The sequence below is a fragment of the Phyllostomus hastatus genome, unplaced genomic scaffold, assembly GCF_019186645.2.
Source record: "Phyllostomus hastatus isolate PE091 unplaced genomic scaffold, TTU_PhHast_1.1 phas_contig_38, whole genome shotgun sequence".
Taxonomy (NCBI): Eukaryota; Metazoa; Chordata; class Mammalia; order Chiroptera; family Phyllostomidae; genus Phyllostomus; species Phyllostomus hastatus.
Window position 1 is genome coordinate 9,974,029 of NW_025333869.1, and position 26,934 is coordinate 10,000,962.

Below are 26,934 nucleotides of genomic sequence, written 5' to 3' on the forward strand. Positions count from 1 at the left end.
TTCAGACAATTAAAGCAATTTGTTCAAGGTCAGGTCTAATATTTAAAAGGGCTAAGACTCAGATCCAAGTTTGTCTGCATCTAAAGCCCATTCTGTGTGCCACACTTGGCTCTATAAGGGGGAAAAGGAATGGGGAGAGGAGCAGGGCCCCCAATTCTTGAAGCTACTAGAGACACTTTGTGCCTAGTAGCCCCAATACCCTGGGTTAGCAAAACACATCATTTTATTTCATTACTTTATTTCAAAGCATATCACAACCAAGCAATTTTGCTAATTATGACCAAGCTGTTCATTGCAGACAGCCTCACAGACAACTGCAAATTGTCTTTTCAAAGGAAGCCCTGGCAAACCATTTTTTGTCCTTGCCAAATGGTGGTCACTGCACTTAGAGGTTTGTTCCACAGCCACCTGTTAACTGTGAGTAGTAATGTGCTGGGAGAGATGGTGGTGCTCCCAGAAGTACTCATGACAAATGGGGCATGTGAGTGCCTCTTCTGTCAGCTTCTTAGAATGTAGGTCAGGCCCTGCATGTTCCTTTTTGTGGTGGGTCCACATATGAAAAAACAAGTCCAAGGTCATGTGAAAGGAGAGGTTGCACTTTGCACACCAGTTCTGGGTGGACAAGCCTTGGGAAGGGAACATTGGTGGTAGGAGGCAGGGGAAGATGATGACAAGGGTGTAGGTATCTGGGCCATGGCATGCTTAAGCCACAGTGTACCCAGAAAAGCACTGCAGAGATGAGTGTTCTGTGGCAGCATTTGCAGGTTCCAAAAATCACCCACCAAAAGCTTAGAATTGGAAAGTTGACCCCAACAAGGGAAATCTACCATCTTGATGAGTCCCAACAGCTCCCTCATGGCATCTGCAGGTCTGCTTGCCTGGAAAAGAGAGGCTGACCCAGGTTTTGCTGAAGGCACTTTTCTGCTCCTGTTGGGCTCTGCTAGTTTGCTGAAGGCACTTTTCTGCTCCTGTTGGGCTCTGCTGGGCCACTCAGAGAAGACTGTGCTGCCAGCTGGTTTCCTGGGGATGTCCTGGGTCTGCTGCTGAGGGCCAGGCTGGCCTGTGAGGGCACCATGCTCCCTATCTTTGGCTTGTCTGTCCTGTAGCCTTTTCTTGAGCTGTGGCACCTCCATCAAGGCACTCTGCTCCTGTTTCCAGCACACTTTCTGGGCCAATGGCTTTCCCAGTCAAACCTTCCCTGGGGGTGTTACCAGTGCCAGCTCCACACTGGTCTTATCCTGGCCACCCCCACCGATAGTACCCTTGGAGCCTGGGAAGTTTGCTTTCTCCAGCTGCATTGGCTTGCAGCCCTCACTTTGCTTGGGTTTACTAAGCCACTGGCTATTTTCAGATGAAGGGCTATGCAGAATCCTCTTCTGAGCAGCCATGCTGATTTGCAGGGCCTGGGGTAGCTGAGCAAGGTGGACACTCCAACAGTTATCATCTTCGGTATTCTAGAAGGGTTGGCCCAGGTAAGAGCTGTGAAATTGGAGAGCTCCCTTACTGGTTGAGCCAGCAACACTTGGACCACAGGACTCTGTAGAGAGAGGAAGCAGCAGGCAGTGAGAGAGGTACTCTTCACTTGTTTGCATTCAAAGGGTCCTGACTACTACAGATGCCACAACTCACCCTGTCTTAGAGCTCTATGCCACATGCTTTCACCTCCAGGACTCCATCAGGGAGGAACGACTACACTGTACAATGCTACCACCCAGAGATGTGGCTCACTACTCTCTCCACACCTGTTAGCATCCAGACAGCAGCTAGTGTATTAATGGAGCACACATCAACCAGCCAGTTATGATTCTGTTGACAGCTCTTACATGTTTGGACACTGATTTAGGGATGTTTGCATTCCTTGCTACACAGCATGCTAATTTCCACCTTGAATCTTCAGAAGTGCCAAGAACTTTAGGCACTTGGGGACAGGAGTCCCTGCAGGTACACATGTGTGGAGAGATAGAAGCTGAAGCAATAAATATCCAGGTATGACAGGGTGGGTCTGGGGGTGTGCCTGGCTTCCCCTTGTACCCCATACACAGGGCGTGGGGTACAGGGGGCAGCCACCTCTCTACTTGGCCCTACCCCAGGAACAAGTGAGGGTCTCTCCTGTCTCTGCTTGCTGGAACTGAAAACACTTGGTTCTCCTCACACATGAATCCACTTTCTTTCTTTGTGTTCACCTGGCAACTGTCAACTATCCTCTGCGCCTACCTGCTGGACATACTAAGGTAACCCAGCTTCTATTTTGCTCTTGAGGCTTCAAGGAGAGATATATAGTGGCCGTATATGAGGGTAGCACCAAGGAGGAGAGGGTGCCATCAGCCCTGCTGGGGAGGCATTCATTCCTGCCTTTCCCTAATCAGCTCCATCACAAGTTCTAGAAATTGGGAAACCCATCTTCAAGCATCCCACCTCAGCTGGTGAATAGTACTGCTAGGCCATAGTTGACTGACTGCTGCAAATTTTCATCATCAGAAAATATTTATTCCCAGGCCCATAAAGACCCTAAGGAGTAGGTGGCTGAGCTTCTTCACAGGTACCTCCATGGGCTTGTTAAGTACAAATACCATGTGGGCTCATGTCAGCTCTTTCTTCTTGCCCTGCCTCCAGCCCCACATAGAGAAGGAAGCCCAGACACCCTGCCCTCCCTCTATCTCAGTGGCAGGAGTCTATGATGGGTGTTTTGCATATGTCATTTCCTTCCATCTTTGCCCTGTTTCACAGATGGAAGGACACAAGTTTTGGAAAGCTACACATCCTGCCCAATATCCCCTGCAAGCAGGAGGTGCAGCTGGGATTGAAACCTATAGGGAACTGATCTTCCTGGCAATGGCAAATGTAGCCCAGCCCTATTGGAAAGCCCATAGGTGTGTGGTGGCACACAGGACACCAAACCCACGGATCAGCTTTCCCATGGGAAATCAGGCCTGCAATGTACCTATGCTGCTTTGAAACTTGCTCTTGCTAAAACTCCCTAACCCTGAGTTGAAGCAGCAAATGCTTACTGCATATCTTTAAAGTAACTTCCTGAAGTCTGTGCTAATTCTCCCAAGGACTGAAGTATAACCAGATCAATTACTCTTATTGTTCCCTTGCATTTGCAACAGTTTTCCTTGTAAATATGTAGGAAGTAATCAATAACATCCTTTCTTTTGTTATCTGAAAAAATTAATTACCTAAAGCAAACCTAAGCATAATGAATGAAAACCTTCTTTCATGTATGCTATCAGAAAGCCAGTAAAAGCTTGTCAAGGCAAGGGTCGAGGCACTCTCTCCTTGAGAGAGTGGCCAAGCTGTCCCTTTTCCTCCACAGGACTTTGGTAGTCTGTGTGAATTTGTTTCATCTCATCCACAACACCATGGACACTGCTGGCCAAAGTCCACATCAGAAACCCAAATGTGTGTCCCTAAAGCCTGCTTTAATTGAACTACCCATGTCACCCTCACAGTGCCCTGGTGGTAAGCACCAAGTCCAAACAGTACTTCCAGGGGGATCTGAGACTTTCTTAATATACCTTCCAAACTAATTCTTCAAAAAGGATGCCATTGACATCAGAGATTAGTGCTGGCCAATGTTTCTTGAAGAGGCAGAGGCAGCCATATCAGTCCACTGGGTTCCCCTGAACTGACTACCCACCTCTCTCAGCCTCAATTTCTCATCTAAAAACTAGGGTTGAGCTAAATTATCTCCACAATACTTTCCAAATCTATCAAGCCAATTCTCTCCATTTCTCAAAAAGTAACTGATTGGCTTGAAGCCCTGTTGCTGTGCTTCCATGAACTCTACAAAGAAACACACACCCAGGCCCTGACAGAATGGCTCATTTTAGTTGGAGCATCATTCCAAGCACCAAAATGGTTGCAGATTCAATTGCTGGTCAGGGCACATACCTAGGTTGTGGGTTCAGTCCCCCATTGGGGTGCATATGGAAGGCAACTAATCCATGTTTCTCTCTCACCTCTATGTTTCCCTCTCTCTCTCTCTCTCTCTCTCCCCCGCCTCCAGCCTTCTCTCTCTAAAATCAATAAAAAATATCATTGGGTGAGAATTAAACAAAACAAAAAAATGCATACCCATGTATACTTATACTCTCACACATAAACACCCACACTTACATACACTCATACTTATACATTCACACATACACATACACTCATACTCAAATACACATATAGTACATACACACATCTCTGCATCCCCTTCTCTCTCGTTCTCTCAGGCAGTTCTCTAGATGATATTTTAAAACTATCATCTAGATATATTTCCCCAAGCCTGGGCAGGAGCCTCCCTGCTGTCCTCCTGATCTTGCTGCACCCCAACATCCCTCTGTAGACAGCACCAATGGGCTGCCTTCACAACTCAGACAATCTTTGCCAACCACAGCTGTGTGGGCACTGTTGCCAGGACTGTACAGAGTGCCCTGAGCCACAGATGAGACCCTCTTTTCAGCACTGAACTTTTGGATATGTAGTCTTACTACAGGATGGAATATTTGTTACCAGTCTCCTTTATGATCTAAGAATAGAAATCATTGTTTATTGACTACTTAAGTATCTACATGCCTTAGGCTTAATCACCTTACTTCATGGCATTTTCACAAGACCCATATGAGGAAAGTTGCATGTCTCAGCCCAAGTGCTTTCACCCTCAATTTTCCAAATACCATGTTGCTAAACTGAGCGCTGCATTTTAGCTTTTTGAGACATGGTGGATCTGGATTCTGCTAACTGCTGTGTTAGATATCCATCCAACTTCACCCTCCATCAAAGCTGCAAGACAAATCTCAATAATGATCAGGAGAAGAAAGAAGACAAGGAAATGATATAATATAAAATAATAATAATGAGGGGGAGGAGGAAGAGCAGGAAAAAGGGAAAAGAAAAGGAGCAAATAAAGATACTGACTTTTGGCATGACTCCCAATATCCCTGAGGGTCACTAACTCTCACATGAATCAGTACTACTGGGGTAAAGTTACTTGGGCAAGTGCAAAGAACATCCTACAAAACACTGCCTGCAGTCCCATCTAATCTCAGTCCACTCTGTCTGCAACAATCACCAGATCCAAGCTTCTCAAAATGGAAAATGATGTGAGTCTGACATGCCTTCCCCTCAGTGAGCCCCTGACAACTTCGGATGTTCAACTCTTCTTGCTGATAGACTCTGAGGCTCTTTTCTAAGGTCAGCATCAGACTTGGAGTCTCATCCAGCTCCAGGCTACCTGCACCTCTATCATGTACCCAGAGGACCTTTACAGATATGTGATGTCATCTCTGGGGTCACTCCATGCCCTGGCCAGTTAGTTCAGGGACAGAAGACCAAATGCCCAGGCCACATGCACTGTCTCACTTCTCCTTTCCTACCTATACCTACTAGTGTCCTTTGAAACTGGGGGATGGTTCTCTGCCCCCAGGCAAAGAGAAGCTGCTCCTTCTTCTTTCTCCTGCCACAGACACCAGCTGCCCTGGCAGCCAGTGGGTCTATGCAGCCCTTGTTTTCCTTGCCCTCTACAAATATTAATGAACACTTTGTTGTCCTCTGCTCTCTTCAATAAATTCAATTTATTCTAGGATCTCACCCTGTGATACTATTTACTGGTCCTCATCACTCTCTATCATATGTGTCCTGAGAAGGGGTTTTTCTTGTTCTTCTCAGTTCTTTCAGTCTGAACTCAGTAACACATTCTCTGAGCCACACAGACATCTTTGAGTACCACCTATGTTGTTCCAATGAAAAGAAAGTGATTTTAATCTCAAACTATTCAACAATTTCTAAGCCTTTAGATCATGGGATTACTAAGTGATGATCTCTGAAACAGCTCCCAAGTCCACAAGGTGTCTGACTATATCCAGCCTTCCCTACCATGGGAATGCTTCTCCCCCAGGCTCCCAAAGTTACTGGGCTACCAACCAGGATTCTACTGACCAACAGGGGAAGTGCTACATTATATGAAATGAAGCCTCACCCACCCATGGTGTTAAAAGCATATGCTTCTTTGTTTGTTACCCATTCTCAAGGTACTGACTAAAGATTCGGATCATTCCTTCATCTGGGAAGTACTTGCCACATTCTCCCATATTACTTTCCTTTTCATACCATACCCAGGTTGTCCCATGTAATCATCAAGCCTTATATCACATAGAAGTGCACAGGCTCTTGGGTCAAATGCTTGTTCTGCTCTTACCAAACTGATCAGCCTAGGCAAGGTGCTGATCTTCCCTCTGCCTCTGTTTCCCATTTTCAAAAAAAGGATCACCTTGGTGCCCGCTTTATTAGATGGTTATAAAAATTAGATGGATTAATATAACCAAGTGCTAAAGAGCCTACTTCAATCAATAAATGTTAGGTAGTATCAATTAATCAATTATCATGCTAGTGCAAAGGGTCAGAGTCAAAGTCATGACCACCTTCCCTCTATTCCTGTGCACCCAAGGACTAGTGCACAGTGGCGTTTAATGAGTGACCAAATGGCTGGCACTTTCCTCGTCCTATGCTCCATTTACAGAAGACAGATCCAGTAGCAAATAACTGGATGACCTCAATTTTCCTGAGATACGTAAAGATACTCTGTATCATGAGTCAGCTAATTAGCCTCCAGTAGTTCCAAGCTGTAGTTCAGAAGCTAGATTTTACTCAGTGACACTATCTACATGGCCCTGCAGTGCCTTCCTGTGTTTGCCTTTCTTTTCAGCTAAAACAAATGAGCACAGTAAATATCTGCTGTGCTACTTTGGTTCCCTAAACTCTGGAGATGCTTCTCAAATCTTTTAGGAAAATTCCAAAGGATAATCATGTATCAGCCTCTTCTAACTATGGATTGTGAGATCCTGGATTTTCCTGAGAAGAGAAACACACATGTTTTCTAGGCATCTTCTTCATGCTGGAACCCTGAGAAAATTAAAAACCAAAGAGTTATCCAGGCTCCCTGGAGGCTGGCTGGTGATGCCATGGAGCTGGGGGAGAGGAAGGCTTCCAGGGCAGCTCCCATAGGTTCCATGTCCAGCTATGCCTATATGCCAGCATCAATGTCTGCTGTGTTCAAGTAAAACTAAATGCAGGATTCCCGGGATGCAGCCAGCCATAAGACCCATATAAGGTGAGTCAGAGACCTAACTTGGCCATGTGGGCCAATTCCAGTGGCTGCCTTCAGGGGAAAAATCCATGGTTGTAAATCAGATTTCCCAGCCAGACTCTACCTGATGCCAACAATAGTGTCATCTACTAAAAAGTATAATTACAGCCTACTTAAAGAAAAAAAAATTAAAGCATTTCAGTTTAAGACTTAACCTTGAATTTTTTTTAAATGGTGTAGTTATCTGTTTTAAAGAAAAGTTGTCACCTCATGGGTTTCTGAAAGAGAAATCTAAGCAAAGCACACATGATAATCTAATCATTTGAAAAGCATCCATTTCACCCACACCACACCACCCCAGAATTCTAACACATTGGAAGTCAGTGGTTAAAACAACTTAGAAGACAAATTGACTGTCCAATCAATAAAATAGTCTTCCAAATCAAAGTTCCGTACATATACCTATGAAGTTGTTCAACATTCTTTGATCTAAAATGAAAGATTCTTTCAATAGACATACTTCAATCCTCTTTCATTATATTTAATTTCTGCTCACTTCCATGTGATTTATCTACTAATAAATTCCCTTACCTATATCAACTGAACAGTGAAGTAGCTGAATTATTATTAAAAATAACAGTAAACTTTTTATTTATAAAACTCAAAGCTTCAAATGTTACATAGTAATTAACAGCTTTAAAACAAACAACTTTTCTCCTTACAGTTTAGTGTGTATACACACATATGTAGTTTAAGTATACATGTGTTTGAATGTATGTTATAAAAATATCATTAAATAATTGAATCATGTCTCTGATAAAATTAAATTTTTAACAAAAAGCAAAAAATGTTTTGATATTCAATACTTCTACTTTATTCCTTAAAATGACTAATGTTTATTCATCTAGATTTCTTCACTTAGAAAGTGTCTAGGACAATATATGATGTTAAGAAATATTTTCGGGACTTCCGGCAAGATGGAATAGGTGGATGCACCGTACCTCCTCGCACAACCAAGATTATAACAACAATAAATTACGGTCAGCATAACACACAGAACTGATAGAGGATTTATCTGAATGGAAGTCAGACAGCCAAGAAGTTGAAGTAGACCCATTCATCCAGACTGGTAGGAGACGACGAGCCGAGCGGGCGCGGGGCTGGCGCGGGTCGGAGGCGCGCGGAGGTTGGAGAAAGTTTGGCGCGGAATCAGCGCGACAGCCATCCGGGGCGCAAGAACGCAGCGGTGATCCCTGAGTATTCAAGCTGCAGCTGCCGGACCCAGTGGGGCAGCGATTGTGGACCAGGGCAGAGCTCGCAGCCCAGGAGCCCGGGGAAGGGTCTGGGCCCAGGAGAACTGAACTGCTGCCATTGATTCCCTCCCGTCCCCGCTCCCGCCCCCGCCCCCACATATAACGTCACAATCTAGCGACTGGGGCGCCCAGTGAACACCTAAGGCTCCACCCCCCACCGTAACATGAGCTACCAGACCGGGAAAAAAAGAAAAATAGGAGAGACGGGGAAAGACATAAGACATGTGTACAACAGAGCAGATCAGTCCCCCAGGACTCATCCTTTTGAGCGACCAAGAAATAGCCAATCTATCAGATGCACAGTTCAAAAGGCTGGTGATCAGAAAGCTCACAGAATTGGTTGATTTTGGGCGCAATTTAGATGAAAGGATGCAGGTTACCATAAAAGAGATGCAGGAAGATACACGGAGGAGAGCCAATAGAGAAAGGAAGGAATCTGAGTCTCAAAACAATACAGTGGACCAGAAGGAAGATAGAATCAACCAAGCAGGAAAGCATGATGAAATAAGAATTCAAAAAATCAAGGAGAGCCTTGGGAGCATCCAGGACACCTTTAAACATTCCAACATCCGAATTATAGGGGTACCAGAAGGGGAGGAGCAACAAGTGGAAAAGTTATTTGAACAAATAATAAAGGAGAACTTCCCCAATCTGGCAAAGGGAACAGTCTTCCAAGAAATCCAAGAAGCTCAGAGAGCCCCAGAGAAGTTGGACCCAAGAAGAAACACACCAAGGCACATCATAATTACATTAGCCAAGGTAAAAACGAAGGAGAGAATCCTAGAAGCAGCAAGAGATAAGGGGACAGTATCCTACAAAGGAGTTCCCATCAGACTGTCAGCTCATTTCTCCAAAGAGACCTTACAGGCAAGAAGGGGCTGGAAAGAAATATTTCAAGTCATGAAAGACAAGGACCTACGTCCCAGATTGCTCTATCCAGCAAAGCTCTCATTTAGAATGGAAGGGAAGATAAAGTGCTTTTCAGATAAGGTCAAATTAAAGGAGTTCATCATCACCAAGCCCTTATTTTATGAAATGCTAAAGGGACTTATCTAAGAAAAGAAGATAAAGAAAAGACATGTATATTGAAAGGACAGCAAACTCACAATTATTAACAACCACACCTAAAGCAAAACCAAAAGAAACTAAGTAAACAACTAGAACAGGAACAGAACCACAGAAATGGAGGGCACATAGAGGGTTAGCAGCAGAGGGGTGGGAGGAGGGGAGGGGGGAAAAAGGTATAGAGAATAAGTAGCATAGAATGTAGGTTGAAAATAGATAGGGGGAGGGCAAGAATAGTACAGGAAAGGTAGAAGCTAAAGAACTCATAAGAATGACACATGGACGTGAACTAAAGGGGGGGACGTGGGTGGGAGAGGGGGTACAGGGTGGAGGGGAGGGAAGGGGGGAAATGGGACAACTGTAATAGCATAATCAATAAAATATATTTAAAAAAAGGAAATATTTTCACCATGGTCCTACCTAATGTACACAAAAACAGTAGTTTCAAATGCCATAATAATTGCTATAAAATATCTGTCTCAGACATTAATTATGTAACTTAATTTCTGCACATCAGCAGCACTGACAAGTAAATATTTTGAAAATATACAGTGAATTCCTTATTTCAACTTTCACCCAGATATTTCACATGCAAAGCCCTGGCTTCACTATTGTCTCTCTACAACTGAGCTCTGAATCCAACTCCTCCCTCCTCACCTACCTGGCCTTGTACAGCCTCCGCACAAAGATGGTGTGAGTCTCAATGTCCCCTAAATTTCCGTGCAAGTTTTAGTTTAGTGAGGTGCTGTCTGTGCCTCAAGGAAATGGCAAGAAAAGTATTAAATCAATGCCTTGTCTTGAAAGCCAAGTATTTCTTTAAGTCAACCCTGAAAATTCAGAGATTTATAACTAGATAATTTGTGTATTTTCCCCACAACAGACACTGAACAAGCTACATGGCCAGACCTTTGGAGGCAATCTGCTGGAGAAAGGATGACAAGCCCTGGATGAGATAAGAGAGCAACACAGGATGAGTGAATGGATAGTTGGATGATTGAAAAAAACTGTGGCCCAAAACGTCAACCTAGGAGAAAAAAAACCCAAGGCGGACTTGTGGGAAAGGAGAAGGGTGGAGGAGAGAGGAAGAGAGAAAGAGGCAGGGAGAAAAAGGGGTAGGACACGGGAAATATGTAACAAAAGAGAGGTAGACCAGAAAAACAGAGATCGATGAGAGAGAAAAATAGGAAGAGACAAGGAAACAAAAGACAGAATATAGAGGCAAAGGGGCAGGATAGGTTGGCACTTAGAGAAGAAGGAGAGAAAGCCAGTGACAGAGGGAAGGGAAGAACCCGACAGTCAAAGGCAGAGCTAAATCTCCCTAGGGAAAGGCCAGAGGAAGTTGAGAAGAATTTCGACCCCCACTCTCACTCGCAGCTCGGTGATGGGGCTGGGGCTAGGGCGGGGGGGGGGGGGGGGGTTGTGCAGTGCACAGCATGTCTCACCTTGCTCTCCCCAGTTGCAGGCTCTTGGGGTTTGCCTTCCCCTTTGCTTCCGCTGCCACTAGGAGCCCCCTTCCGCCCCCCCCAGGCTTTCCCCAAGTGTTGTGGAAAATCCACCCACACACGCGGGGAGATAACAAAGCATAAACTTTATTACCTGGTGGGGCTTCAGGGGTTAATTCCAAATCCTGAGCTGAAAAAGGCTGGGTTAGGGGTCCTTTGTATATACCAGTTAACAGACAGAGTGGGAGGGGGAACCAGCTGCTGAAAGCAAGCATTCAGAAGCAGAGGCATAATGACCTTCAGATAATGTTACATAGCAACGTCTTGCTAGCCGCTCCTTACCCAAAAATAACTTTTACTCAGCTTTTGTCAGGACAAAACTTGCAAGTGTTACAGAGAGCAGTTTCTTTTCCTGCCACAGTAGGAACTCACATAGCCTCTGAACCCGCCAAGTGCCCCACCAAGAACACGGGCTTCCAGGAAACTGCTGACACTTGCTCTGCACTTCCAGCATAAGCCTGCACCCCTGCTACCAGCGGAGCCCCGTCCTTCCAGGGGTTCAGCTCCACAACCCTGCCCCAAAGTCCCAGCTGCCTAGGCCTGTGTCTGGTGCCTGACCCCTGTAGGACTGGGGAGGCATCCTGGCTCAATTCAAGCCTGAGGTGCATTCACGGCCTCCCACCCCACCCCCTGCTGCCTCTAGACGTGGCCCCGGGCCACTGCCAAGGCTTCCCCTGCAGCTGTTCACCCGCCCTATGCTTCGTGACTTCTCTTTTGGGTCTGTGGGACCAGGGCGACAGCCATCGGGATGTTAGTCCAGATGGCCCACGCCCTGCCGCTGCGGATCCTCTGTCCTGCCCAAAGACCTTGTCAGTGTTCTGGACTTTCCTCCCCGCTCCCCGCTGCATTTTTGTGGTGCCCCAAGAATCTCCCAGATTTCACTGGAGACTTCTCTGCCCTCTGCCTCTCAAGAGGCTCCTCAGCTGTGAAATGATAGATTGTGCCAGATAACACTAAATTCTGAGACCTCACAGAATGCAAAGGTGTTGAGAATTTAACTACCTAGGGAGGGTGGGACAGGCTAGGACTGAAAAGGGGGAGGAATAGCTTCTGAGTGTGTGACATTCCAGGGCTTAAACTGTCTTGAGCTTTACCTTGAAGTGAGTAATAAGTGATAGGAGATGGGAGTAGTCTTAGGTAATCAGAATGGTTGCAATAGCAGCCAGGTGCAGGGGGTCACATTATTTGAGCCTGAGGGTGGGGGGGGGTGCATATTAGATTGGGGAAGACTTGAGGGACTGAAAGGAAATCCTGCTCTGACTCCCTGCTCCTTCTTTCATTAGGTCAGTAAATGTTCTGGATGTCTGTGGGAGGAAGAGGTGTAGAAACATGAGGTTACCAGTTCTGTGCTTTCCATAAAGTTTTGGAGCAACTATTACAAAGATTAATCATATTGTAAAGGACAAAAATGATAAATCTGAGGTGGGAAAAGAAAGATTCAGAACACACATTAGAAATTTGAGGGATGATCTCTAAAGCAAAGTTTTTCTTTTTTGAAGAGAGATCATTGATGAAGACAGAAATGAGGCATCAAATCTCAAATTTGAGTGCTGACACAGCTTTAGTGAAATTGCATAACATCCAGGAAAACCTCAAAAACTATCTCTGCACTTAGAATTCTGTCTCTAATTTAATTGCTATTCCAGAGTGAGCACGTGCCAGGTGGATTCTAGACGTATCAGGGGATCACTTTGTAAATTATATAAATGTCTAACTACTATGCTGTACACATGAAACTAATATAAAATAATATTGAATATCAAATGTACTTGAAAAATAAAAATTAAAAGAATTTAAAATTTTTAGAAAAGAATGAACACAAAACATATTTTCAGATGTACAAAGTTTAAGGTTATGACCCACACAACCTTGGTAGAAGAACTACTAAAGAAGGTGCTTCAGAATGAAGGAAACTGAACTCAGGTGAAAGAAGAAGGTTTCAAGAAATAAAGAAGAGCAAAACAGCTGAAAAAAACCTGTCGTTTACTGAGAATACCTAGCTGCTGCAAATCACAGGGACAATCACCAACTTAGAGAATTTTTTTTTAAGGGTGAAGATGAAATAGAGTTAGGTAGGTAGAGTCTCAGAGGGTAGAGATGTTTCAAGAAAGTTTCAGACGTATACACGCAGAATTGTAGAGCTATTAGAGGAGCCTGAGCTCTCCTAGGCATGGGCCTGCATTGTGTGCCTGCTGGGCTCAGTCATTGGCTGGTAGCAGGGGTGTTTCCTCTGTCCTTTTGGAGTGGGTTGTGGTAGTGGCTGGTGGGCCCACAGTAGTCTCTCCTTCAATTACACTCCCTACTGTTAAACAGATCTAAGTGCTGCATTTTCATGGCCACCACAATGTAAATGGGCTTGACTTACAAGATAAAGACAGAATTTGTCAAGTTTGTTTGTTTTTAATTTTAGCTATATGCTTTAAAGGAGACATATCTAATACATAAGAACATAAATAATTTGACTGTAAAAGAATGAAAACACATATGTCAGAGATGCTGAGCAACCCAAAAGAAGGCTGAAGTCTACAACACATGAAAAACAGTATTAGGGTTAAAGAGAGTAAATTCTTAAATAATAGTTTAATTTTCCAGAAAGCTACAAAAAATTTAAATTGGCATGCACTTAATAAACTAAAAATAATAAAGAAAAATGAGACATAAATTAGGAGAAATTTGTCAAACTCATTACAGTGAAAAATTTCAATACTCATTTGTCAAGAAGACAAAATATTACTTAAAACATGGATTTGAACAATAAAATAAACTTGGTTTAATGGGTTTTTAAATAATCCTCTACCCAGTTATATATTGAAACAGTTTTCAATAAAATTCAGAGAAATAGTACCCTACAGTGATGTGGACCCCAGCTTGTGGGGTCCACCACATTGTAGATGAGATATGAGAAATTCACATGGACTACTGAATCCTGTGGAGTAAAAGGGACAGCATGGCTTCTCTCTCAAGGGGAGAAAAAGCCTCCACCCTTATCTTAACAAACTTTATTTCTTTTCTGGGCACATTACATGATGGTCCTCATTTACTATGCACAAGTTTGCTTTAGGTGGTTACCTTTAAAAACAAAGACGATGCTGCTAATCACATCATAGAAGAAGGATATTTGCAAATGCAAAGGGAAAAATGGTTGAACTGGTTACACTCATCCTTGGAAGGTTTAGCATGGATTTTGGGAAGTTACAGTAAGCACTTTCTGTCTCAATTCAGGGTAAGGGAGTTTTAGAAGGAGCAAGTCTCATAGTAGTCTAGATAAAATGCAGGCCTGATTCCCCACAGGAGAACCTATCTGTTGCCATGGGTCCTGTGCATCTCTAAGTGGGAGCTGGGTCCACGCCACACAGAATGGTGTCCTATACTATAGACCATGTATTCAGATCACAATGTAATTAGAGTAGAAATTAGCAAAAATAATTTTTGAAAATATGTCAGTTGAAAATTTAAAATCTTATGTGTAATACTTATGGATCAAAGGAAAAATCAGAACTAAAATTAAAATATACTTAAAATCAAATGGCAATAAAATATGACATATGAAAACTTATGAGATACAATGAAAGAGAAACTTAGAAGAAAATTTGTGACCCCACCCAAAAAGCATACGTTACAGAAAAAAAGGTGAAAATAAATGATTAAATAATTTTCTAAAAATGTTAGAATAAAAATAGTAAAATAAATTCCATGAAAATGAAAAGGATAAGAAGATTTTAAAGAAAGAATAAACAAAGTAAGTAGATTATAAAAATTAAAAGAGTAAAAACAAGCCAAAATTATTTAAAAAGTTTACTAATATAGATAATACTATAATGAAATTGATCATAAAATAAGTGCTTCCAATGTTTTAAAAAATATATAACCTCCCCCATAAGCTATTAAAAATACCCTTTTCTTTGTAGTTACCTCATGAAGTTACCACATACTTGCTGCATATATCTTTATGTACACGGCTTTATAATTAAAACAGTAAATCTAACTTTCACACCTTTGTGGCAATATCCTCCCTGTTGTGAATGCATAGAAAAGAAAATTAATAATAAAGTAATATAAAGGAATTAAAAAGAAAATATAACTACAGGTAGAACACATATATAAAAATCAAAAATATTCTGAACAACTTTCTCCAACATATTTGAATAAATGTCTAAATTCCTAGAAAAATGTTACCTAAAATGATGGATAAAAGCAATAAAATCATTAAATAATAATCCAGTGTGTTAGTTAGTCTTCTTGGGCTTCCATAACAAAGACCATAGGCTGGGTGGCTTAATTCAACAGAAATGTATTACCTCACAGTTCTGGAGGCTGAAAGTCCAAGATCAAGGTGTCAGAAGGGTTAATTTCTTCTGAGGCCTCTCTTTCTGGATTGCAAAAAGCTGCCTTCTCACTGTGTCCTCACCTTACCTTTTCTCTATGCCTGCACAAAAGAGAATTCTGATATCTCTTTCTCTTCTTATGAGGACACAAGCCCTATAAGATTAAGGCCCAACTCTTATAACCCAATTTAACCTTAATCACCTCTTTAAAAATCTCATCTTCAAATATGGTCATATTGTGTGTTATGGCTTCAAAATATGAATTGGGGGTGGGGTACACAACTTAGTCCATAGTATGCATGAATATTAAATAAATTCAGCAGTTTAAAGACTTCCAACAAAGAAAATACTGGCCACAGATGCTATCATAACAAATACTCAATAAGAAGATTATTGGGATCGTATTCAAAGTCTTTCTAAGGAAAAGAAAGTAAAGAAAAACCCTCAGAAAATTTTATGAAGCTATTACCTAATACCAAAACCAACTAAGGACACTACAAAATTAGGAAATTACAGGCTAGCCTCCCTCATAATCATAGGTTAAAAAAAAAAGAAAGAAAACTAAAGCTAATAGAAAACTCAATTCATTGGCATTTAAAACATTATAATGGCCAAGTTGGGTTTAATATAACATGTTAAAATTGGTTTTATATGCATTAATGCAATTAGTCATATTAATATATCACTGGAGAAAAATAGATGTTCATTACAAATATACATAAAATAATTTAGATAAATTCAACACTCATTCATAATTTGTAGCAAACCAAGAATAATAGGGATTTGATTGCAGAAGATGGTAGAACAGGAAGACTCAGAACTCACCTCCTTCCAAAGACATACTAGATGTATACATATAGAGAAATTCCTCCTGGAAAACAGCTGAGGACTGATTTAACAGCTTCTGCACAACTAACAAGAGAGGGAATACATAGAGAAGGGTGAGTGATGTGGTAACCATGGGAACCCTACCCTGACAAGGCACCTACAGCAGGAGGGACATAACTGAGAGGCCCATACTCAGATTTGCCTGCCCTGGGGAACTGCTATAAATGAGCAATTTAAAGTGTACCTAGACTATACATAAAAAATCCTAAGGCACCTGTCAAATGTGTGGAGAACTGCAGGGACATGCTAGTGAGTGTCAGTTTTATGTTCACTACCTAGATAGCACATGCTGGAAGTTCCTCCAAGTCTCTAGTCAGCCTTATAAGGCCACCACAATGCATGTTGGCCCTCCTTGGCCGGTGCCTACTCCAGGCAGTCAGTCAATCAGGACATTCCTAGGCACACATGCCCCAGAGTACCCTGACCTGTGTCTGCCACTGACCAGGCCAACCAGCCCACCAGAGCATCCAGGAGCTGCTCATGGCCAAAACCACCATACATATACAGTCTACATGAAGATTACTGTTACTCAAGGCCACTACTCCAAGATTTGGAGAGTTAGATGTTTCATCTAATTTATAGAAACCAACACAGAAAGTTAAACTACGGAGACAAAGGAATGCATTCAAATGAAAGAACAAGACCCTCCCCCAAAAAACTCTAGTGAAAGAGAGGTAAGTAATTTGCCTAGTAAAGAATTCAAAGTAATGCTTTGAGTGCTTACCAGACTTGAGAGAAGAATAAAGGAGCACAGTGAAAACTGTAACAAAGAGTTAAAAAAAATCAGAACTGAAGAATATAACTGAAATGAAAAGTACAATAGAGGGAATCAACAACAGATTAGATATTACAGAAGAATGGATTGACAACCTGGAAGATTGAATAATGGAAATCACTAAATTAAAAAAATAATAATTATAAAAACATGGGATAGTTTAAGAGACCTTTGGGATAAGTTCTGGCATACTAACATTCACATTATAAGGAGTTCCAGGAGAAGAGAGATAAAGGAGCATAAAATGTATTTAAAGAAATAATGGCTGACAACTTTTGTGACCTGGGGAAAGAAATAGACATTCGAGGCCTGAAAGCACAGAGAGTCCCAAATAAAATGAACCCACAGAGATACAAGGCATATAATAATGAACACAGAGAATGTTGAAGATAAAGACAGAATCTTGAAGGAGGCAAGAGGAAAATAACTACTCACAAACAAAGAAAGCATTGTAAGTCTATCAGCTGATTTTTAAGTAAAACTTTGAAGAGCACAGGGAGTGATAGAATATACTTAATGGGCTCAAAGGAAAGAACCTACAACCAAGAATACTCTACCCTACAAGGTTATTATTAAAAAAAAAAAAAAAAAAAAACAGGACCTAAAGAAAAACTTTAAGCCCACTGCTATACTGGCTTCACAAGGAATGTTAAAGGTTGTTCTTTAAGTATAGAAGAAAAAGCCATAACAGAAATAAGAAAATAAATGAAAGATAAAAACTCACACTAGTAAAGTCAATTATATAGTAGTGGCAGTGGATCAGCCAAATGAAAAGCTAGTATGAAGGTAAAAAACAAAAAAGAGCAAATAAATTATAGCTACAATAAGTAGTTAGGGGATACAGAAAACAAAAAATCTAAAATATGACATCAAAAACATAAATCATGGGGTGGAGTAAAAATGTAGAATGTATAGGAACTTAAATAGTTATCAACTGAAATATACTACTATATAAATAGGTTAATATATATGAACCTCTAGTAACCACAAACCAAAAACCTACAAGTTACACAAAAAAAATGAAGAGCAAGGAACCCAAACATAACATTAATAAAAACCATCAAACCAAAAGGGAAGAGACTAAGGGAAGAAGATGGGAACAGAGAACTACAAATACAACCAAAAACCAAAATGTCAATAAGAACATACCTGTTGATAATTATTTTAAATGTAAATGGACTAACTGTACCAATCTGAAAAGACATAGGGTAGCTGAATATTTTTTTTAGAAACAAGACCCATTTTTATACTGTATACATGAGACTTCAGATCTAAAGATACATATAGACTGAAAGAGAAGGGATGGAAAAGATGTTCTATGCAAATAAAAACAAAAAGAAATCTGGGATAGCAATACTCATATCAGACAAAATGAACTTTCAAACTAAAGCTATAAAAAGACCTGGCTGGTTCAGCTCAGTGGATTCAGTGTGGGCCTGCAAACCAAAGAGTCACTTGTTCAATTCCCAGTTAGTGCACATGCCTGGGTTGTGGGCCAGGTCCCCAGTAGGAGGTGCATGAGAGACAACAACACATTGATATTTCTCTCCCTCTTTCTCTCTCCCTTCCCCTTTCTCTAAAAGTAAATAAAATCTTTTAAGAAAGAGACAAAGAGGGGCACTACATAACAATAAAGGAGTCAATCCAAGAAGAGGGTATAACATTCATAAATATTTATGTACCCAACACAGAAGCAGCTAAATATATTAAAAAAATATTAACAGACAAAAAAGGAGAGTTTACAATAATGGTAGAGGACTTTAATACCCCACTTACATCAATGGATAAATCATCTGGACAAAATAAAAAAAGGAAATATTGGCCTTCATGACACATAAGACCACCTTCACTTAATAGATATATACAGAACATTACATCCGAGACCAGCAGAATACACATTCTTTTCAGGTGCACATGAAATATTCTCCAGGATTGATCACATGATAGGCCACAAAACAAGTCTCAATACATTTAAGATTGAAATCTTATCAAGCATTTTTCCCGACCACAATGCTATCAAACAAAAGATCAGTTATAAGAAGAAAACTAAGAAAAACACAAATGTGTGGAGACTAAACAATATGCTACTAAACAACCAGTGGGTTAATGAAGAAATCAAAGAGAAAATTGAAAAATACCTTGAGACAAATGAAAATGGAAACACAACTTTCCCAATTTCATGCAATGCAGCAGAAGCAGTTCCAAGAAGGAAGTTCATAGGGATACAGGCCTACCTCAAGAAAAAAGAAAATTCACATTACAACTAAAAAAACTATAAAAAGAAGAAAAACAAAATCAGAGTAGAAGGAAGGAAATAATAAAGATCAGACAGGAAATTAACAAAATAATGGCTAAAAATAATAGAAAATGTTAATGAATCTAAGAGTTGTTTCTTTGAAAAGATAAGCAACTTTAATGAACATTTAGCCAGGCATGTCAAGAAGAAAAGAGAGAGAACCCAAATAATAAAATCAGAAATGAAATAGAAATTATAATTGACACTACAGAAGTACAAAGAATCATAAAAGAATACTGTGAACAATTATACACCATCAAGGTGGACAATCTAGAATATCCAACTTCTAAAAAAGTACAATCTTCCAAGTCTTAACCATGAAGAAACAGAAATACTGAGCAGAGTGTTTACTAGTAACAAAATTGTATCAGTAATCAAAAAACTTCCAACAAACAAAATTCAAATGGCAGACTACTTCACAGGTAAATGCTACCAAATACTGAAAGAATAATTAAAAATTATCCTTCTCAAGCTACTCCAAAATATTGAAGAGAAGAAAATGCTTCTAAACTCATTCTAAAAGGCCAGTGTTACCTTAATACCAGAACCAGATGAATACACTACAAAAAAGAAAGGAAAATAAGAGAAAAGAAAAGAAAGGAAAAAAAGAAACTTGAAAGCCAATACCCCAGATTAAAATAGATATAAAAATTCTCAATAAAATACAGTTGTGTGTTACTTCAGAACAAAGATATATTCTAAGAAATTCTTCATTAGGTAAATTTGCTATTGAGCAAACATCATAGAGTGCACTTACATAAACCTAGATGGTATAGTCTATTATTGTAATTGTATGAGTCATACTTTTATGCAACTGGAAGTAAAGTAGATTTGTTTACATCAGCATCACCACAAACATCTGAATAATGGACATTGCACTATAATGTCAAGATGGCTGTGACATCACTAGGTGATAGGAAAATTTCTACTATAATCTTATGAGACTATTGTTGTATATGTGGCCCATCAGCGACTGAAATGTTGTTATAACAGTCATGACTGTATTGGCAAACTGAATTCAAGAATATGTTAAGACACCACACATCATGATAGAGTAGTATTTATTGCAAGGATGCAAGAATGTTTTAATATCTGCAAATCAGTCAATGTGAAAAATCATATGATTAACTCAACAGATGCAAAATAAGCATTTGATAAAACTCAACATTTATTTATAATAAAAAACCCTCTCAATGAAGTGTATATAGAAGGAACATACCTCAACATCATAAAGGCTTCTTATAGTGAACCCATAGGAAGCATCATGCTCAATGGTAAAAAGCTGAAACTTTTCCCTCTAAGATAAGGAGGAATACATGGATGCTTACCCTCACCACTTTATTCTATATGGTATTGGAAGTCCTAGCCTTAGCAATCAGAAAAGTAAGAGAAATTTTTTAAAAAATCCAAATTGGAAAGAAAGATGTAAAACTGTCACTGTTTGAAGAGAATATGATAATATATATAGAAAACATTAAATAGCCCACCAAAACACTATGAGAATCAATAACTGAATTTAGTAAGTTCTCAGGATACAAAATTAATATTCAAAAATCTTGCATTTTATACACTAATAACAAAATATCAGAAAGATAAATGAAGAAAATAGTCCCAATTACAATTGCATGCAAATGAATAAAATACCTAGGAATAAATTTGACCAAGGAGATGAAATATTTGTACTCTGAGAACTATAAGATATAGATGAAAGAAATCAAACACAGCACAAGTAGATGAAAGGACATACAAGCTCATGGATTAGAAGGGCTGATATTGATGAAATGTCTATACTACCCAAAGCAGTCTGCAGATTTAATCCAATCATGCTCAGAATACCAATGTCATTTTTTTTACAGAACTAGAACAAAAAATTCAAAAGTTAATATAGAGCCACAAAAGACCCCTAATAGCCAAAGCAATCTTGACAAAGAACAAAGTTGGAGTTATCAAGCTCCTTAATTTCAAACTGTACTACAAACATATGGTGATCAAAACAATATGGTCCTGGCACAAAAACTGATGCATATGTTAATAAAATAGGATAAAGAGCTCATAAATAAACCCAGGTTCACATGGTTAATTAATCTATGGCAAAAGAAGCTGCCATATACTATGGAATAAAGCCCCTTAAATAAGTGGTATTGGGAAAACTGGACAGACACAACTGGACCACTTTCTTACACCACAGAAAAAAATAAACTCAAGATGGATTAAATATTCAATGTAAGACCCAGAACCATAAAACTCTTGGAAAAAAACAAATATAGTAAACTCTTTGATATTAGTCTTAGCAGTATATTTTTGGGTTATGTCCTTCTGAGAGAGTGCAAAAAAGAAGGCAAAAATAAACAAATAGGACTACATCAAACTAAAAATGATTTTGCACAGTGAAGAAAACCACCAACACAAAAAGACAAACTTTTTTCAAATGTGTTTTTGGTTGAAGATATTTGAAGATATATACTTAAAATAATACATCTAATAATGGGTAAATGTCCAGAATATATAAACAACTCATACATCTCAGCATGAGAAAAACAGTATAATTTAAATAGACATTTCTCCAAAGAAGGAATACAGATAGACAGCAGATATATGAAAAGATGCTTAACATCACTAATCACCAGAAAGATGCTAATTGAAACCACAATGAGATAACACTTCAGAATGGCTATTAGTCAGAATGGCTATTATCAAGAGTCAACAAATAATTTGGCAAAGATGTGGAAAAAGGGAACCCTCATGTAAAACAAATGAACAAACAAAACAACAGAAATACACTCATACATACAAAGAATAAACTGATGGTTGGCAGGGGTGGAAGTTAGGGAAATCAGTGAAAAGGGTGAAGCAGAATAAGAGGTACAAATTTCCAATAATAAAATAAGTAGTTCATAGAGATGTAATGTATAGCACAGGAAACAGTCAGTAATATCATAATGAATGTGTATGGTGGCATATATTTGTTAGACTTACTATGATGATCACATTATGAGATACAAATGTCAACTATGCACACTACAAACTAATACAATATTGCATGTCAACTATACTTTAGTAATAAAAAAGAATAGTAGGGAAGTTTTCTAATTTGGTAAAGGAATTCTACCAAAGCCTTTAATAAATATCATTTTTAATGGTAATGTGTCATAAGTATTTCCTTTAAAATCAGTAATGCCTCAATCACAGCTTCTAGTCAGCATTTCTCTAGAGAACTAGTCAGCATAGTGATTTCAGATTTTGTTTTCAGTTTTACATAGAAACCCAAACAAATCTGAAGATAGTATTTTTTAGAATAAAAGAGTATAGCAGTGTCGCAGGTTCGATTCCCAGTCAGGGTACATGCCTGGGTTGCAGGCCATGACCCCCAGCAACCACACATTGATGTTTCTCTCTATTTCCCTCCCTTCCCTCTCTAAAAATAAATAAATAAAATATTTTTAAAAAAGAATAAAAGAGTATAGCAAGTTGGGTGAATATATCAATAAATATAAATAATTCTTGATAACAGCAATAAATAGTTTAACATTTTTATTTTTAAAATGCCATTTTCTATAATAGGAAAATATAGGACATTCAGGGAAAGCACTTGACAAAACAAGTCAAGATCTTAATAGGGAAAAGATGGATTAAATACTCAATGTGAAAGGCAACACTTTAAAATTTAGAAATAAATTCAGACATAATGTTCTTCACCTTAAGAGAGAATTTCTTTTTCTTAATTTCTTTTTTAATTGTTGTTCAAGTACATTTGTCTCCACTTTACCCCCATCATTCCCTTCCACAACAGCCATCCTCACTCTCCACCCTTGATCATACCCCTCTTTGGTTTTGCCCATGTGTTGTTTGTACATGGTCCTGAAAACTCTTCCTCCTTTTCCTCCCATTATCCTCTTGCACCTCCCCTCTGTTTACTTTAAGTATGTTCTTAATTTCAGTGTCTCTGGTTATATTTTTTTGCTTGTTTGTTTTTTTGATTACGTTCACTAATAAGTGAGATCATATGGTATTTGTCTTTCAACACCTGGCTTATTTCACTTAGCATAATAATTTCCAGTTCCATCCACACTGTCGCAAAGTGTAGGAGCTCTTTCTCTGTTTCTGCTGCATAGTATTCCATTGTGTAAATATACCATAGTATTTGATCCATTCATTTACTAATGGGCCCTTAGGTTGCTTCCAGCACTTGGCTATTATACATTGTGCTGCTATGAACATTGGGGTGCATAGGTTCTTTTGTATTGGGGTGTCAGGGTTCTTAGGATATAATCCCAGCAGTGGAATTGCCTAGTCAAAAGGCAGTTCCATTTTTAGTTTTCTGAGGAAATTCCATACTGTTTTCTATAGTGGTTGCACCACTCTGCATTTTCACTAGCAGTGCACTAGGGTTACTTTTTCTCCACATCCTCTCCAACACTTGTTTGTTGATTTATTATGGCCATTCTGAGTAGTGTGAAATAGTGTCTCATTGTGGTTTTAATTTGCATTTCTCTGATGTCTAGTGATGCTGAGCATTTTTTCATATGTCTCTGGACCCTTTGTATGTCCTCCTTGGAGAAGTGTCTATTCAAGTCCTTTGCTCATTTTTTCACTGGGTTTTTGTCTTCCTGGAGTGCACTCGTGTGAGTTCTTTATATATTTTGGAGATCAAACCTTTGACTGAGGTATCATTGACAAATATGTTTTCCCATAGAGTTGGCTCTGTTTTCATTTTAATGCTGTTTTCTTTAGCTGTGCAGAAGCTTTTTATTTTAATGAGATCCCATTTGTTTATTCTTTCCTTTATGTCCCTTGTTCTAGGCGACATATCAGTGAAAGTATTGCAGTGTGGAATATCTGAGATTTTCCTGGCTATGTTCTTCTCTAGGACTTGTGTGGTGTCACAACTTATATTTAAGTCTTTTATCCACCTTATTTACTTTTTGTATGGTGTAAGTTTTGTGTATAGAGTTTCATTGTTTTGCATGTAGCTGTCCAGATCTCCCAACACCATTTGTTGAAGAGGGTATTTTTACTCCATGCTTCTGTCCCCTTTGTTGAATATTAATTGACCATAGAGATTTGGGTTTATTTCTGGGCTCTCTATTCTGTTCCATTGGTCTATGTGTCTGTTCTTATACCAGTACCAGGCTGTTTTAATTACAGTGGCCTTGCAATACAGTTTGATACCAGGTGTTGTGATCCCTCCTACTTTGTTCTTCTTTCTCAAAATTTCTGCAGCTATTCAGGGTCCTAGATGGTTTCATATAAATTTTTGAAGTTCTTGTTATGTATCTCTGAAATATGCCACTGATACTTTAATAGGAATTGTGTTGAATCTATAAATTGCTTTGGGTAGTATGGACATTTTGATGATGTTAATTTTTCTATTCCATGAACATGGTACATGCTTCCATTTGTTTGTGTCTTTCTCAATTTCTTTTTTCAGTGTTGTGTAGTTTTCTGAGTAGAGATCTTTTACCTCATTGGTTAGGTTTATCCCTAGGTATTTTTTTTCTTGTTGCTATATCAAATGGGATTTTTTTCCTGATTTCTGTTTCTGATATTTCACTGTTAGTATACAAAAATGCCCTTGGTTTCTGAATATTGACTTTGTATCCTTCTGTATTGCCAAATTCATTTATTAAGTTGAGTAGTTATTTGATGGAGTCTATAGTACTTTCTATGTATGCTGGCATGTCATCTTCAAATGATGACACTTTTGCTTCCTCCTTTCCAATTTGAATGCCTTTTATTTCATTTTTTGCCTTGTCTGATTGCTGTGGCTAGGACTTCCAATACTATATTGAATAGAAGTGGTGAAAGTGGACATCCTTTTCTTGTTCCTGATTTTAGTGGGAAAGTTTTTAGGTTTTGCCCATTGAATATGATGATGGGTGTAGGTCTTTCATATATGGCCTTTATTATGTTGAGGAATGCTCCCTATACTTTGACTTTGCTGAGTGTTTTTATCATAAATGGGTGCTGTACCTTATTAAATGCTTTTTCCACATCTATTGATATGATCATGTGATTTTTGTCTTTGCTTTTATGTGATGTATTACATTTATTGATTTGTGCATATTGTACCATCCTTGCACCCCAGGGATGAATCCCACTTGATCATGGTGCATGATCTTTTTAATGTGTTGCTGGATGCGGTTTGCCAATATTCTGTTGAGGTTTTAGCATCTATGTTCATCAGCGATATTGGCCTGATGTTTTCTTTCTTTGTTGTGTCTTTATCTCATTTGAGGATTACGATGATGCTGGCTTCATAAAAAGACTTTGGTAGTGTTTTGTCTTCTTGGAATTTTTGTAATTAGTCTGTGAAGGATACAGGTTAGCTTGTCCTTAAAAGTTTTGTAAAATTCTCCTGTGACACCATGTGGTCCAGGGCTTTTGTATGCTGGTAGTTTCTAGATTACTGTTTCAATTTTGTCAGCTCTTATTGGTCTGTTGAGGCTTCTGTTTCTTCTTCCTTCAGTTTTAGAAGATTATATTTTTCTAGAAATTTGTCCATTTCACCTGGGGTTTCAAATTTCTTGGCATATAGTTCTTTGTAGTAATTTCTTACCATCTTTTGTATTTCTGTGGTATTAGTTGTAATATCTCCTCTTTCATTTCTGATTTTATTTATTTGGGTCCTCTCTCTTTTTTTCTTGATGAGCCTGCTTAAAGGCTTGTCAATTGTGTTTATCTTTTCAAAGAACCAGCTCCTGGATTTATTGATCCTTAGAATTGTTCTTTTAGTCTCTGTCATTTAATTCTGCTCTGATTTTGGTTATTTTCTTCCTTCTATTTTCTCTGGGATGTCTTTGCTTTTGTTCTTCCAGTTCTTGTAGGTATAGGGTAAGGTTATTTATTTCATTTTCTTCTCTTTTTTAGGTATGCCTGTATTGCTATGAACTTCCCTCTCAGGACTGCCTTCTCTGTGTCCCATAAGTTTTGGATTGCAGTGAATTCATTTTCATTTGTTTCCAGAAACTTTTGGTTTCTTCCTTGGTCCTATTCTTGATCCATTCATTGTTTAATAGCATGCTAATTCAATATCCATGAATTTGAGTGTTTTCCAGTTTTTCCTTGAGGTTGGTTTCTAGTTTCAGTCTCTTGTGGTCTGAGAAAATGCTTGATATGATTTCATATATTTTTAATTTGGTGAGGCTTGTATTGTGTCCTATCAAGTGGCCTATCTTTGAAACTGTTCCATGTGCATTCAAAAAGAATGTGTATTTTGCCTCATTGGGATGAAAGGTTCTATATATATCAGTTAAGTCCATTTGATAGGACATTGTTAAATGCTGCAATCAGTATCTTTGTTGATATTTTGTTTGGGAGATCTATTTATTTTTGACAGTGGGGTGTTAAAATCCCCTACTATAAGTGTGTTGATCTCAATATATTTCTTGAAGTCTTCCAAGATTTTCTGCATGTATTTGGGTGCTCCTATGTTGGGTGCATATATGTTTATAATGTTTATGTCTTCTAGATGGATTCTTCCCTTGAGTATTATGAAGTGACCTTTTGGATCTCTTTTTATGGCCCCTGTTTTAAAATGTATTTTGTCTGATACGAGTACCACTACTCCAGCTTTCCTTTCTTGTCCATTTGCTTGGAATAGTTTTTTCCAACCCTTCACTTTCAGTCTGTGTAGGCCTTTTGTTCTGAGGTGGGTCTCTTGTAGGCCAAATATGTGTGGGTCATCTTTTCCTATCC

The 26,934-nt window shown here is 39.1% G+C and overlaps 1 protein-coding gene across 1 annotated transcript; it reads right to left on the reverse strand.

The window, feature by feature from the left end:
* Window positions 1-311: 311 nt before the first annotated feature.
* ZNF488 (zinc finger protein 488) lies at window positions 312-11,168 on the reverse strand. Its single transcript, XM_045842249.1, is given in 3 exon segments — window positions 312-659; window positions 662-1,537; window positions 11,050-11,168. Coding segments are annotated over 2 exon segments (975 nt in total). The 5' UTR covers window positions 1,389-1,537; window positions 11,050-11,168; the 3' UTR covers window positions 312-411.
* Between the last annotated feature and the right edge of the window lie 15,766 nt (window positions 11,169-26,934).